The sequence below is a fragment of the Oncorhynchus tshawytscha genome, linkage group LG08 (assembly GCF_018296145.1).
Source record: "Oncorhynchus tshawytscha isolate Ot180627B linkage group LG08, Otsh_v2.0, whole genome shotgun sequence".
Classification (NCBI taxonomy): Eukaryota; Metazoa; Chordata; class Actinopteri; order Salmoniformes; family Salmonidae; genus Oncorhynchus; species Oncorhynchus tshawytscha.
The window spans coordinates 42,826,399-42,842,249 of record NC_056436.1 but is presented as its reverse complement, the minus strand read 5'-3'; the positions used below and the strand labels follow the sequence as shown (position 1 = coordinate 42,842,249).

Sequence of the window (15,851 nt, the reverse complement as noted above, 5' to 3'; positions counted from 1 at the left end):
GCTGCCTGTTCCTGTTATGCTCCATACTTATGGAATAGCCTGCAGCCCAAATTTAAACTTGAGACTCTTGTCCCCTTGTCGCCCATTTTAAAACTTTTTTGGAGGATTTTTATTTTTGTATTGCTTGTAACTGCTTTGGGTAATGCAAGTTCTTGTGCAATTAGGGGAATAACCTGTGTGTAAATGTAACAATCTGCTGCTGTATTTTTGTGTGTTATCTGTGATCTTGTGTAATTTCTTAATCATTGTACCTAAACTGTATGTGTAAACATGTATACACAGGGCCCAACTTTAAAAGAGACCTTGGTCTGTGTTCCTTGTTGAAATAAAGGTATAATGATGAGGTAGTCACCTGGAACGCATTTCAATTGACCGTTGTGCCTTGTTAAAGGTCAAATAGTGGAATTGAGCCAATCAGTGACAAGGTAGGGGTGGTATACAGAACATAGCCCTATTTGGTAAAATACCAAGTCAATATTATGGTAAGAACAGCTCAAATAAGCAAAGAGAAACAGTCCATCATTACTTTAAGACATGAAGGTCAGTCAATCCAGAAATTTCAAGAACTTTGAAAGTTTCTTCAAGTGCAGCCTCAAAAATCATCCAGCGCTATGATGAAATTGGCTCTCATGAGGACCGCCACAGGAAAGGAAGACTCACAGTTACCTCTGCTGCAGAGGATACGTTCATTTGAGTTAACTGCACCTGAGAAATTGCAGCCCAAATAAATGCTTCACAGAGTTCAAGTAACAAACACATCTCAACATCAACTGTTCAGGGGAGACTGCATGAATCAGGCCTTCATGGTCAAATTGCTGCAAAGAAACCACTAAAGGACACCAATAAGAAGAAGAGACTTGCTTGGGCCAAGAAACACAAGCAATGGACATTAGACCGGTGGAAATCTGTCCTTTGGTCTGATGAGTCCAAATTTGAGATTTTTGGTTCCAACTGCTGTCTTTGTGAGACGCAGAGTAGGTGAACAGATGATCTCTGCACGTGTAGGTCCCACTGTGAAGCATGGAGGAGGAGGTGTGATGGTGTGGGGTGCTGGTGTCACCACTGATAGTGAGCTTGATAATTATCGTCCCATCTCCAGGATGTCATGTCTTGCTAAGATTCTCAAATCTTTGGTAAATAGGCAACTTCACTCTTTTTATTTTTATTTAAGCATGGTATTTGTTATATAAAACAATCTGGGTTTTGGCCAGGGCACAGCACTATCACAGCAACCACATTAGTTGTTAATAATATTGTCAATGCTTTAGAAGTTAAATGAATTGTGCTGCCTTGTTTGTGAACCTCTCAAAAGCATTTGATACGGTTGATCATTCTATTTTATTCAACAAGTTGTCCTCTGTAACGTATTTTCCCAAAAATCAGTAATGGAATTGCTGCAATTGCATTGGCTACAATGGGGAATCACAGTAGTCACAAACCACAGTTGGGTTCACAAGTTTGGACAGCACAGCAGAGTACAGTACAGTAAAGAAAAGTAGAGTATAGTACAGTAATGTAGAGTAGTACACAGTAGAGGACACTATAGTTGAGTACACTAATGTACTGTACTGAACTATATTCTACTTTACTGTACTTGACTGTACTGTACAGTTGTGGCCAAAAGTTTTGAGAATGACACAAATATACATTTTCACAAAGTCTGCTGCCTCAGTTTGTATGATGGCAATTTGCATATTGCTCCAGAATGTTATGAAGAGTGATCAGATGAATTGCAATTAATTCCAAAGTCCCTCTTTGCCATGCAAGGAACTGAATCCCCCAAAAACATTTCCACTACATTTCAGCCCTGCCACAAAAGGACCAGCTGACATCATGTCAGTGATTCTCTTGTTGACACAGGTGTGACTGTTGACTAGGACAAGGCTGGAGATCACTCTGTCATGCTGATTGAGTTCAAATAACAGACTGGAAGCTTCAAAAGGAGGGTGGTGCTTGGAATCATTGTTCTTCCTCTGTCAACCATGGTTACCTGCAAAGAAACACGTGCCGTCATCATTGCTTTGCACAAAAAGGGCTTCACAGGCAAGGATATTGCTGCCAGTAAGATTGCACCTAAATCAACCATTTATCGGATCATCAAGAACTTTAAGGAGTGGTTCAATTGTTGTGAAGAAGGCTTCAGGGCGCCCAAGAAAGTCCAGCAAGCGCCAGGACCGTCTCCTAAAGTTGATTCAGCTGCATGATCGGGGCACCACCAGTACAGAGCTTGCTCAGGAATGGCAGCATGCAGGTGTGAGTGCATCTGCACGCACAGTGAGGCAAAGACTTTTGGAGGATGGCCTGGTGTCAAGAAGGGCAGCAAAAACATCAGGGACAGACTGATATTCTGCAAAAGGTACAGGGATTGGACTGCTGAGGACTGGGGTAAAGTCATTTTCTCTGATGAATCCCCTTTCCGATTGTTTGGGGCATCCTGAAAAAATATTTTCCAGAGAAGACAAGGTGAGTGCTACCATCAGTTCTGTGTCATGCCAACAGTAAAGCATCCTGAGACCATTCATGTGTGGGGTTGCTTCTCAGCCAAGGGAGTGGGCCCACTCACAATTTTGCCTCAGAACAAATCAAATCAAAGTGTATTTGTCACGTGCGCCGAATACAACAGGTGGGGGGGTGTAAGTAAAGAAATAAAACAACAGTAGAAAGACATTTGAAAAAAAGAGTAGCTGTTAGTCAGGCTATATACAGACACCTGTTAGTCAGGCTTATTAAAGTAGTATGTACATGTAGGTATGCACATGAATGTATAGTTAAAGTGACTAAGCATATAAGATAAACAGAGAGTAGCAGCAGCGTAAAAGAGGGGTTGGGAGGGGGTACACAATGCAAATAGTCCGGGTAACCATTGGTTACCTGTTCAGGAGTCTTATGGCTTGGGGGTAAAAACTGTTGAGAAACCTTTTTATCCTAGACTTGGCACTCCGGTACCGCTTGCCATGCGGTAGTAGAGAGAATAGTCTATGACTGGGGTGGCTGGGGTCATTGACAATTTTTAGGGCCTTCCTCTGACACCGCCTGGTGTGGAGGTTCTGGATGGCAGGCAGCTTTGCCCCAGTGATGTGCCTTGCGGTCGGAGGCCGAGCAATTGCCGTACCAGGCAGTGATGCAAACGGTCAGGATGCTCTCGGTGTTGCAGCTGTAGAACCTTTTGAGGATCTCAGGACCCATGCCAAATCTTTTTAGTTTCCTGAGGGGGAATAGGCTTTGTCGTGCCCTCTTCACGACTGTCTTCGTGTGTTCGGACCAATCTAGTTTGTTGTTGATGTGAACACCAAGGAATTTGAAGCTCTCAACCTGCTCCACTACAGCCCCGTCGATGAGAATGGGGACGTGCTCGGTGCTCCTTTTCCTGTAGTGCACAATCAGCTCCTTAGTCTTGGTTACATTGAGGGATAGGTTGTCATTCTGGCACCACGCGGCCAGGTCTCTGACCTCCTCCCTGTAGGCTGTCTCATCGTTGTCGGTGATCAGGTCTACCACTGTTGTGTCGTCAGCAAACTTAATGATGGTGTTGGAGTCGTGCCTGGCTATGCAGTCGTGGGTGAACAGGGAGTACAGGAGGGGACTGAGCACGCACCCCTGGGGAGCTCCAGTGTTGAGGATCAGCGTGGCAGATGTGTTGCTTCCTACCCTCACCACCTGGGGGCGGCCTGTCAGGAAGTCCAGGATCCAGTTGCAGAGGGAGGTATTTAGTCCCAGGATCCTTAGCTTGGTGATGAGCTTTGAGGGTACTATGATGTTGAACGCTGAGCTGAAGTCAATGAATAGCATCCTCACATAGGTGTTCCTTTTGTCCAGGTGGGAAAGGGAAGTGTGTAGTGCAATAGAGATTGCATCATCTGTGGATCTGTTTGGGCGGTATGCAAATTGGAGTGGGTCTAGGGTTTCTGGGATAATGGTGTTGATGTGAGCCATTACCAGCCTTTCAAAGCACTTCATGGCTACGGATGTGAGTGCTATGGGTCTGTAGTCATTTGGGCAGGTTTCCTTTGTGTTCTTGGGCAAAGGGACTATGGTGGTCTGCTTGAAGCATGTTGGTATTACAGACTCAAACAGGGACATGTTGAAAATGTCAGTAAAGACACCTGCCAGTTGGTCAGCACATGCCCGGAGCACACATCCTGGTAATGCATCTAGCCCCGCAGCCTTGTGTATGTTGACCTGTTTAAATGTCTTACTCATGTCGGCTACGGAGAGCGTGATCACACAGTCGTCTGGAATAGCTGATGCTCTCATGCATGCCTCAGTGTTGCTTGCCTCGAAGCGAGCATAGAAGTGATTTAGCACGTCTGGTAGGCTCGTGTCACTGGGCAGCTCGCGGCTGTGCTTCCCTTTTGTAGTCTGTAATAGTTTGCAAGCCCTGCCACATCCGACGAGCGTCGGAGCCGGTGTAGTATGATTCAATCTTAGGCCTGTATTGACGCTTTGCCTGTTTGATGGTTCATCGCAGGGCAGAGCGGGATTTCTTGTAAACTTAGAGTCCCGCACCTTGAAAGAGACAGCTCTACCTTTTAGCGAATGTTGCCTGTAATCCATGGCTTCTGGTTGGGGTATGTATATACAGTCACTGTATGTACAACACAGCCATGAATAAAGAATGATACCAACACATCCTCGGAGAGCAACTTCTCCTAACCATCCAGGAACAGTTTGGTGACGAACAATGCCTTTTCCAGCATGATGGAGTACTTTGTCATAAGGCACAAGTGATAACTAAGGGGCTCAGAATAAAACATTGATTTTTTGGGTCCATGGCCAGGAAACTCCCCAGACCTTAATCCCATTGAGAACTTGTGGTTCGGAAGTTAATTGACAGCATGCCAGGGCGGATTGCGGAGGTCTTGAAAAAGAAGGGTCAACACTGCAAGTATTGACTCTTTGCATCAACGTCATGTAATTGTCAATAAATGCCTTTGACACTTATGAAATGCTTGTAATTATACTTCAGTGTTCCATAGTAGCATCTGACAAAAATATCTAAAGACACTGAAGCAGCAGACTTTTTGGAAATTAATATTTGTGTCATTCTCAAAACTTTTGGCCACAGCTGTCCTACACTGAACTCTACTGTAATGTATGTACTAAACTATACTGTGCTGTGCTGCACAGAACAACGTATTTTTTTATATTACTAGGTAAGTTGACTGAGAACACTTTATCATTTACAGCAACAACCTTGGGAATAGTTACAGGGGTGAGGATGGGGGATGAATGGGCCAGTTGGAAGCTGGGGATAATGTACTGTACTGAGCTCTATTGTGCTGTACATTGATGTCCAAACGTGAAACATAGACGTCTATGATTGGTTCAGATTTGGTCATTCAAATAATAACCAGTGTGTAGAATAATACCCAAGTATGCAAAGGAGGATTTTGCATATTTATTCCTTTATGTACTTATTTAGGATACATCCCTATGAAGAGAATAACGTTTATATCCATATTTATGCATTTCTGTGTAGTACAGATCAAGGACCCATGATGAAATTCAGTTACCGCAATTCCGTTACCAGGTGTAAAAAGAACTTCACTTACTGTAGTTTAATAACCAAAAGTGTTTTTTTTTTTTCAGAGTCAATGTGTCATGTCGTAGAAGTCACTCCATTCTTTCTGCATACATCATTGAATCTTAATTTGGAGCAGATATTTAACAGAGCTTTTGGAAAATGTGGACACAAAACATTTAGGGTGATTTAGTGAAATTCTGTTACCGAACTTTGCATCTGAACAGTTCTTCCAGAAAAATTGTCAGTGTAAATTGTTAAACGTAGTTCTTGTGCATAGAGTTGTATGGTTCGATAAACTTTGAAATCAATGGTGTTTGTTTGGCAATCATTTTAAGTGACCCTCTCTCTCCTATCTCTCCTCCTATCTCTTGCTATTCTACCCATCACTGTGTCTCTATCCACCATGCTTTTCATCAATGTCAACTCCAATTGAAAATGAAGTTAAATAACAATGTCAGCTTTGTCCCGGTTACCATTCTATCTAATTTGCAGACCGCTGTTTTTGGACTCAAACCTGCCACTTTTAGTCTGTCTCAGTACTCAGTCCAGACATCACGCACTAATCCCGTCTCAGAGAATCTGGGCTAAAGGCAGCCACACTCTCTCTCTCTCACACACACACATGCATGCACACAAACACACTATCTCAAACACAAACACGCATCCACACACACATGCCACCCACACACTCTCTCACTGTTTCACACATGCACACACAGCAACACACACAGGCACACACACACACAACCCCTGCTCCCTCCTACCAGGGTTTCCCCTGGGTTGCCACAACTGGCCTTCACCTTGTGATGTCACCACCGCTATGCAGAGACAGAAATCCCAATGGGGGGCAATTCAGACCTAAGTTGTGTGAGTAAATGGAACTTAATTCCCTTTTTATGCAGTTTTCTTTCTATGCATATTCTGACCTTGATCTTAAGCATGGGGAAGACGTGCCAGCCATACGTTTGGGGTGGAGATCACAGAAATCGAGGTGAGGCAGAGTTGTATTCTGACCGTGACTTAATTCCCTCATGATTCCACCACCTTTACACATGAGGGGACTATGAATAAGGTTGAGCTACGTATTTTGTCCGATAAGAATGACACCATTATTCACTAGAATTTATAATTTGATCAGAGCTATTAGGTAAATGGTTAGTTCTAATCAGTTTGGCGACAGGGATGATAATACTCAGAAACACTGAGAAAGCATAGCGATTGCTTTAGATTATCTTATGATCATTTTTTTTAACCTTTATCTTTCACATTCATGGAGATGAATGTGAAACCAGTCATATGGAAGAAAACTGAACATTTTATCAACATGACAGGTAAATATGTCGGCTTCTTTTCCACAGTGAAGTAGGCTATAAATAGCTGTGCTGTTATTCTGAATTGTAATTGTATGACCTTCTAAATTTGAGGGGATGGAATTTGGAGACCCAAGCTAAATTTGCTACTGTGGAAAGCCTTGCGCAATGATCATCCGAACCTACTGAGTTGATTTGTGCGCTCTAGAATGTTTTAATTATATACAGTTGAAGTTGGAAGCTTACATACACCTTAGCCAAATTCCCTGTCTTAGGACAGTTAGGATCACCACTTTATTTTAAGAATGTGAAATGTCAAAATAATAGTAGAGAGAATGATTTACTTCAGCTTTTATTTCGTTCATCACATTCCCAGTGGGTCAGAAGTTTACATACACTCAATTAGTATTTGGTAGCATTGCCATTAAATTGTTTAACTTGGGTCAAACATTTTGGGTAGCCTTCCACAGGCTTCCCACAATAAATTGGGTGAATTTTGGCCCATTCCTCCTGACAGAGCTGGTGTAACTGAGTCAGGTTTGTAGGCCTCCTTGCTCACACATGCTTTTTCAGTTCTGCCCACACATTTTCTATAGGATTGAGTTCAGGGCTTTGTGATGGCCACTCCAATATCTTGACTTTGTTGTCCCTAAGCCATTTTGTCACAACTCTGGAAGAATGCTTAGGGTCATTGTTCATTTGGAAGACCCATTTGCGACCAAGCTTTAACTTCCTGACTGATGTATTGAGATGTTGCTTCAATATCAACAATTTTCCCTCCTCATGATGCCATATATTTTGTGAAGTGCACCAGTCCCTCCTGCAGCAAAGAACCCCCACAACATGATGCTGCCACCCCCGTGGGATGGTGTTCTTCTGCTTACAAGCCTCCCCCTTTTTCATCCAAACATAAGGATGGTCATTATGGCTAAACAGTTCTTTTTTTGGTTCATCAGATCAGAGGACATTTCTCCAAAAAGTACGATCTTTGTCCCCATGTGCAGTTGCAAACCGTAGTCTGGCTTTTTTATGGCGGTTTTGGAGCAGTGACTTCTTCCTTGCTGAGCGGCCTTTGAGGTTATGTTGATATAGGACTTGTTTTACTGTGGATATAGATACTTTTGTACCTTTGTACTTTTGTTTCCTCCAGCATCTTCACGGGGTCCTTTGCTGTTGTTCTGGGATTGATTTGTACTTTTCGCACCAAAGAACTCATCTCCTTCCAGAGCGGTATGACGGCTGCGTGATCCCATTGTGTTCATACTTGCGTACTATTGTTTGTACAGATGAACGTGGTACCTTCAGGCGTTTGGTTCATCCTTGGGAGCAATTTCCAGACTTTTTTCTGAGGTCTTGGCTGATTTCTTTTGATTTTCCCATGATGTCAAGCAAAGAGGCACTGTTTCAAGGTAGGCCTTGAAATACATCCACAGGTACAACTCCAATTGACTCAAATGATGTCAATTAGCCTGTCAGAAGCTTCTAAAGCCATGACATAATTTTCTGGAATTTTCCAAGCTGTTTAAAGGCACAGTCAACTTAGTGTATGTAAACTTCTGACCCACTGGAATTGTGATACAGTGAATTATAAGTAAAATAATCTGCCTGTAAACAATTGTTGGAAAAATGACTTGTGTCATGCACAAAGTAGATGTCCTAACCGACTTGCCAAAACTATAGTTTGTTAACAAGAAATTTGTGGAGTGGTTGAAAAACGAGTTTTAATGAAGTGTATGTAAACTTCCGACTTCAACTGTATATGCCTGGACTTTTCTCTGTTTTTTACAATTTGTATCATGTTTAATATTAGCCACTATTGGTAGCCACCCTCAGAAATACCCACACACATTTATAACTGTCACTTTAGTGTTGGTTTCTTTCAATTTGTAGCCTACGTTTTGCATCCTTCCATTTCATTTTGTTGAACTTTCTTTCCTTTGACTTGTCCGTGTGGTTGTTGCTGAGGGTCGGTAGCAAAATGGGATAATATTTCATTACAAGTTGTGCAATAATTTGGGACGTGTAGTTTATTTGAATCATTATGGAACACAGACCAAACCCGGCAGTTTAAACTTGGAGCCTGGCGCACGGCTCACGATGACTGGACTGTTGTCATCACAGTTCCATAATCAGACCAGATTAGGGTAGATTTATAGGACTATTGTTCAACCACTATTGTACACGTTTCTCCCCTTCCAAAATGTAATGGATTGAACAGCTGAATATGGCAACTTTCAGGATGAGTTAAACCACTTTTATTTATTATTTACCAACATATTTAATCCATAATGGCTCTCCAAACCTGTTTTTTTATTAAGTAGGTTCATAAATACTTTCCTAACCCTTGATAATCTACAATATCAGATCATTTTTTGATCTAACAAAAAGAGGTGATACATTGTTCATTGATCCCTAATATTCAGAACCTGTTCTCTTGATATACTGTAGGATATTCTTGTGAATCTGTCAAGAAAATTCCAGAAAAATAAATACACCATATTTAAAGGGATGGGTTAAGATGTACTGAAACCCCTATTGAATGAAAACTCTATGAGGAAATCTGTCGGCCAAAAGGTGGGAAGGTTTTCGGAGGTTGAATAACATTTTATTCAGTGTGCATAAGGGAGCAACACCCAAAGAGTTCATGACGCACCTGTATACGGTAAGTCTGAATACCAAATACTGATAAGTGCTTAAATCAAAATATGTATTAAAGGAATAGATTTTCTACGTGTGAATCGGCCCCATAGTCCCTTATGGCTACTACCACTGTACACAGATATGCTGCTTTAAAATGAACCATGACCTTCATCGAGCTGTTATACAAAAATGTATAATTAGCCAAAATTTAATCGGGAAAATTAATTGCATTTTTTATTAGGATTAGCTCTGAGATTGAAAGCCATAGTCTCTGCTGGTTCATACTGTAAAGACTGATAGATCAAAGAATCAAACCTACTTCTTTTTCATTACAAAGTGTGCTTCTCAATGCACAACCACACTGACACTTTATTTGATTAGATTAGTGGGTGTTATCTGGCTTGTTGTCATAGAGCAAGACGTGACATTCAGCTTCACCTCCCTTTAGGCAGGTGTGTGCATGTGTGTTGCACTTTGGATGCCAGACCAGGGGGAAATAAAGACTGATACAGTAACCGTTTCAACAGAGTTGTGTAGTAAGGGAAAGGTAGACCACTGAGGGAGTGCCTGTGGGATTCCCTTGACGTCTGTTTCTGCTCTGTATCAATCACTAGGACAAATGAGTTCATAAGAGTTTGGGGAAAAAGTTGAATATGATACAGCCTGTGTGATGAATGACCACCCCCTAAGTGGCGTTAGTGTGCCCTAACCCGGCTAAGAGCAATTTGTTTTTCTTCCAACAAGACAGATCCATTACAATCACCAAAGATGTTGGATGAATGAAGATGGCTTACTTATTGGTAGAAATGGTCACAGTTCCGGTCTACTAACTGTAAGGGGTAGCTCTCCCACAGACACCAATGCGATAGCAGCTGGTTCTGATCCACTTAGTTAATTGACTGTATATGAACCAGAAAAAGGGGGCCAGTGAGATGTCTTGCTACCTTTTCCATCTCTGATGTGCACCCCTTTGGGGTCCCAAGGACCGAGTTTGGGAAACCCTGGAGGGGATTGTCATATTTAGGAGGCCTTGACAAATGATTGAATAATTTGTACCATGCTGTATCAATTGTTGTGATTTTTTCCTTCCAAAGCTCTCCGACACATCTTAGAGTAAAAAGAGTTGAATACAAGAAAATCCTTTGGAAACTATAGTTCAATGGTTTTGTACATTTAGGCTGCCTCTTGAGACATAACAGAACAGAACTGGACAATCTGCAATAAAATGCTAATTAATTACATAAAATTCATACAATGTGATTTCTGGATTTTTGTTTTAGATTACGTCTCTCACAGTTGAAGTGTATCTATGATAAAAATTACAGACCTCTACATGCTTTGTAAGTAGGAAAACCCGCAAAATCGGCAGTGTATCAAATATTTGTTCTCCCCACTGTATTTCACAGCGGTTTAGATGGTTCAATTATTCTCTACACTATACTTCCTTGTTTTTTCACAAACTTTAATTAGGCAAGCTAGCATTTTAGGATTTTGAATGGGAATTCATTGTGTGTACCCACAAGGTTAGTTAAAACAAGCCTGTGTTTGTGTGTGTGTGTGTGTGTGTGTGTGAATGGCTTAAATTGAGAATATATTAATAGTGCAAGTATTCATCCTAATTTCTGTCATACTGTAGATCTAGCCAGCACCTGCCTCTATGGTAGATGTTGTCTGGTTGCCAATAGTAACCAAATTCAACCAGGAACAATATCCACTCAGCAGTCAATGGAGTAGATGGAAAGGGAAACACAGCAGAGCACTATTCTCTCCGACCTGCACTCTGTATGAAAACGCTTTGTGGCAAATGTTGGTGGTTTCCAAAGAACCCACAGGGCACAGAAGTCAAGTCAACATCTATTCCACGTTGGTTCAACGGAATTTCATTGAATTAACGTGGAAACAATGTTGATTCAACCAGTGTGCCCAGTGGGAAACAAAGACCTAAACAAATGGACATAGGCCTATACATTAACACAATGGCCCTCGACGATGCACAGATCAATTGATACACCACACTCAAAGAAATTGTATTGAATTTTTATGTTTAAATGTAAAGTATCGATCTGGTTTCCTTCAAACCCAAATGCATCATGTACCATGTATTTTTGAAGGGACATTGATACACAAATTCAATATCTTTAAACTCATTATATGACGCTATAAATGAGTAAAATTGAGAAGCAACGTTTAGGGTTAGAATTAGGGTTAGGTTTAGGATTAAGGTTAGGTTTTGGGGTTATTTTTTTGGCATGATACCTCTGTGCATAACAATGTATCACCATCATCGCCCTCTTCTTCTTGTTCTCTTCCTCTTCTTTCCCTTCTTTTTTTTAGCATCATACTGAACAAAATTCTCTTCAAGGTCTTATTACGCTACCAACATTTTATTTGATTAATGTAAACAAGCGCAAATGGTGGGCTTTTGGCGCATTACGTAGGCCTATGCATAATTTGCAGTTCAACCAGCATCCAGGGGATGGCGAAAATACGGTTGGGCGGACCGACCGAGAAGGGGCTGGATGAAATCCGGCTGGAGTCTGACAATAATTGGTCGAGTTGATACGCTACATTCTGGAGGATGAACCAGCGGACAGAACGAAGTCCCGCTCCGAAGAATCTCTCAGAAACACAGAGGAAAAGAGAAGCTGTATGCCTATAATATAATAGGCTGCATCGTCGATTAATTAGGTTACATGGACACAAGAGAAGGCTAATTATTTCGGCGGAGGAATATAATTGCATAGCGATAGCCTATTAAGCGGCTTGGAGCTTAAGCGCTACAGCCAGCACCTCTCTTCAAATCTGAACGTAGGCTACCCGTGTAAAAGGGGTTCGTTTTTACTCAAAGCCTCAACTTGTTATTATCGTGCTTATTGCTGTTGGAATTGCTTGTTTCTGAAGAGGTGGTCATTATACGACGTCATTTTGAAGCGATTATATTAGTTTGGAGTCGACGGCTGCGGAGTGCGACTGGATGCATGTCTTGCATCGGGGATTGACGTGATAGGCTACATCTCAACGGACCAGACTTCAAATTGTGAATAAACAAGACCTTGTCCAGGGCAACGCCACCTCAATCTAAAACCCAATAAATCTGGGCAAACTCAACTTGTATTTCGGCAACAGAGGGAGAAACTAAAAACCTGCAGAATGCCTCTTGCACACCTTGCGGAACCCTGGCCCCAAATGGAGCTAGTTACACTGGACTCCGAGGTAAGGACATTATTGAACAGTTTGTTAAAATGACTTTTCATTCCGCGTGCCAAAAATATCCGTAGGCTAAACTTTTCCATTCTGATTATTGTTGCTCGTGGAAATACATTTGCCAATGAATGCACAAAATGCAATATGTTTTTGACGGGCAATTGCAACATACTATTATGACCAGTTGTTCATTAATCTGGTGGTTAAATTGGGGATGGTGTACTTGCTTGCAAAGCCTGTCGCATGGTTCGTAGTATAAACAGTTCGCGCATATATTATGACGTTTGTGTTCGGCAAGGTTGTTTTTTTCCTGTGAGGTTGCACACTACATTTTTTGTTGAGACAAGTCGAAGTTCGGTAGTGCCCCGTCGGTGTTCGGTCAACAGTACTAGTAGGAGTGAGAACCATGGATGGGATTCTTCAATTAAGTGTTTGTCATTAAACAAGAGATGACTAGTTTATATGCACATATATATTTTTTTGAACACTTGAAATACTGCACCAAACATTGCTGAAGACCAGAAACGTCAAATCAAGAAGTCTGTCATGTTCGACTAATTCAGACTTTTGAGGAAGTGTATACTGGCTATGTTATTATGTCTCGAGGGACAAACAGTAATATTGCTGTTTTTTTTTCTAGTTTCAAGTGAATATATTTTAAGGGCGTATGCGAGGCACGGACGTTCACTTCGCCTAGTCGAGTTTTGCTTGGAGCAAACCAAACCTAACATGTGGACGCATTTATTGCATTCGCTCTGGAACCGGGTTGTCTATCTGGGTGTGAGCCAGGTGCCCCGTTTTGGCCGATGGCGCAGTCGGTTAAAGGTGGTGAATAAATGTCTCAGGACTTTAATCGTTTAAAAAAAATGGGTGGCTCTCCCATAGGCACCAATGCAGTAACAGCTGGGTCTCATCGGCTTAGTTTATTGGCTGTATATGAACCAAAAAACATGAGGGAATGGGATGTCTCGCTATCTCTTCTGTTTCTGAATCGCTCCAAACGAAATGTGACGTAGGTTAAGCACGTGGAATAATAGGATTCTGTGTTCACATGCAAAAGTGATTGCCTTCCAATGGAAACTAGTTACAACATTCAAACATATTTTATGGAAAATAAATGTTGTACATTTCCAAACAAAGCGTAACAGGCTGACAGACACGTGCTTGCAAAATACATTTAGAAATCTATGTTATTCAATTATTGCACCCACACTGCTCGCCAGCGTCTGCGTTGCCAAGGGCTAAAATAGAAATCAGTTCTATTTCTGAAGCAGATCACGCTGCAAGTCCTGCCTCTCCCATCTCCTCATTGGTTATACCCACTTGGGTGACTGAAAGACGAACCAAGTCAGTGGCGGTAATGCACCTAATTTATGAAAGTTGCCAATCGCAATATAAAGTCAAGCGAAGGAAGAGGGTTGACTTTAAACGATTCGGTTGACTGTTTTATGTGTGGATTAATTGTCGGAGTAGAGGTATTTGTGCATTTCAGGTAAAATAATCCCAGGACAAATTAGCTAGCAACAGCAAGCTAGCTAAATAGGACAAATTATCTAGCAAGTGCAAGCTAACTAGCTAAATTGCCATGAATGTTTAATGCTTTTCGACCTGTCCCCAATCTAATATAATTGGTTCAGAGTTTGTTTTGATAGTTTAACCTGCGTGTCGTGATCGCGTTTAGTGTTGGGGGATAAAATACAATTACGCATGATGGCGCATGCGCACAGCCTGTTTGTGTTCTGTGTAATGCTGCCTTGTTGACATCGTGGCGGAGCAGCGCAGGTTACTGTTCGATTTGAGATTGCGCTCCTCCCTCATCTCTTTTGCTCGTTCACGTCACAGGCCATAGTCCGGCGCATTTAATCAAACTTTTTCAATGTAGCCATGTGAATGATAGTGTAGCTGAAGTGGGATGTGCTGAGGAACTTAGAATTTTGTGTAACAGATTACAATGTTGTATCATGGATCAGTTAAACTTTTTAAAAGTGCTCAAACTAGCAGTTTATGGGCAGGTGAGTCTGGCCATCTATCCTCGTTGCATGTACTGGCTTTTGAGTGCGTAGTATTTTTTTAAATGAACTTTTTACCCCTTTTTCTCCCCAATTTCGTGATATCCAATTAGTTAGTCTTGTACCATCGCTGCAACTCGGGAGAGGTGACGGTCGAGAGCTGTGTGTCCTCCGAAACACGACCCTGCCAAGCCACACTGCTTCTTGACACACTGCTCGCTTAATCCGGAAGCCAGCCGCATCAATGTGTCGGAAGAAACACCGTACAACTGGCGACCGTGTCAGCTTGCATGCGCCTAACCTGCCTCAGGAGTTGCTAGAGCGCGATGGGACAAGGACAAACGCTCCCCCTAACCAGGATGACGCTGGGCCAATTGTGCGCTGCCTCATGGTTCTCCGTTGCGGCCGGCTGCGACACGGCCCGAGATCGAACCTGGATCTGTAGTGACACCTTAGACCACTGTGCCACTCGGGAGGCCTGATGAATGCCTTCTGAATGTAATTATGTACTATACCACCACAGCGTGTCTTCCCTGCACCACGGATCAGGGCAATTCTTTTGCTTTTTTTTTTTACAACTAAAATCTCTATTTGTGATGTAAATGGAATGGTCCAGACACTTTTTGCTATTTCACTGGTCTTTGAGAAATTTACGCCAACCAGTGATTCACTTAATCCTCTTTGTGCAGTACGGGGACTCAGGCAAAAAAACATGATACATTGTGAAAAAACCCCCACTTAAAATATGTCCTTTTTAGAAAGAAAAGAAAAAGCTCGCAGTATAGTGTTGCAGGTATGTTGTACACATGAAATTGTAATTCCGAACTTCATCCGCAGCGTTATATTCAATTTGGTTGCGACTTGAGCGATACCGCTCCATCCATTCTAACAGCAGAAATAGAGAATTGGTTATGGAAAAAACATTCGCTTAATCCATTTGATTACAATTGAACCTCCTCCCATGGAGGCTTCCACGGCTATAGATCGTTCCGAAAAAGTCTGCTCCCTTGACCAAGCTGAAATGTCTGTTCTGTTTCCTCCAGCAAAACATGTTTGAATACAATTCGTTTCGGGAGGAGCAGGAATTGTCAATGTCTAGTAATGTAGAGCTAGATGACTGATGTCTTTTGAATGCATCACACTGGGAACTTTCTCATTTTAGCT

General features: G+C 42.0%; 1 protein-coding gene across 1 annotated transcript in view; it reads left to right on the top strand.

The window, feature by feature from the left end:
- The first annotated feature begins 12,009 nt into the window (after nucleotides 1–12,009).
- rps6ka1 (ribosomal protein S6 kinase a, polypeptide 1) overlaps nucleotides 12,010–15,851 on the top strand; it is a 110,955-nt gene continuing 107,113 nt past the window's right edge. The window contains exon 1 of the mRNA XM_024429724.2: nucleotides 12,010–12,687. Coding sequence (XP_024285492.2) covers nucleotides 12,625–12,687 — 63 coding nt within the window. The 5' untranslated portion in view covers nucleotides 12,010–12,624. The remainder of the gene's footprint in view (nucleotides 12,688–15,851) is intronic.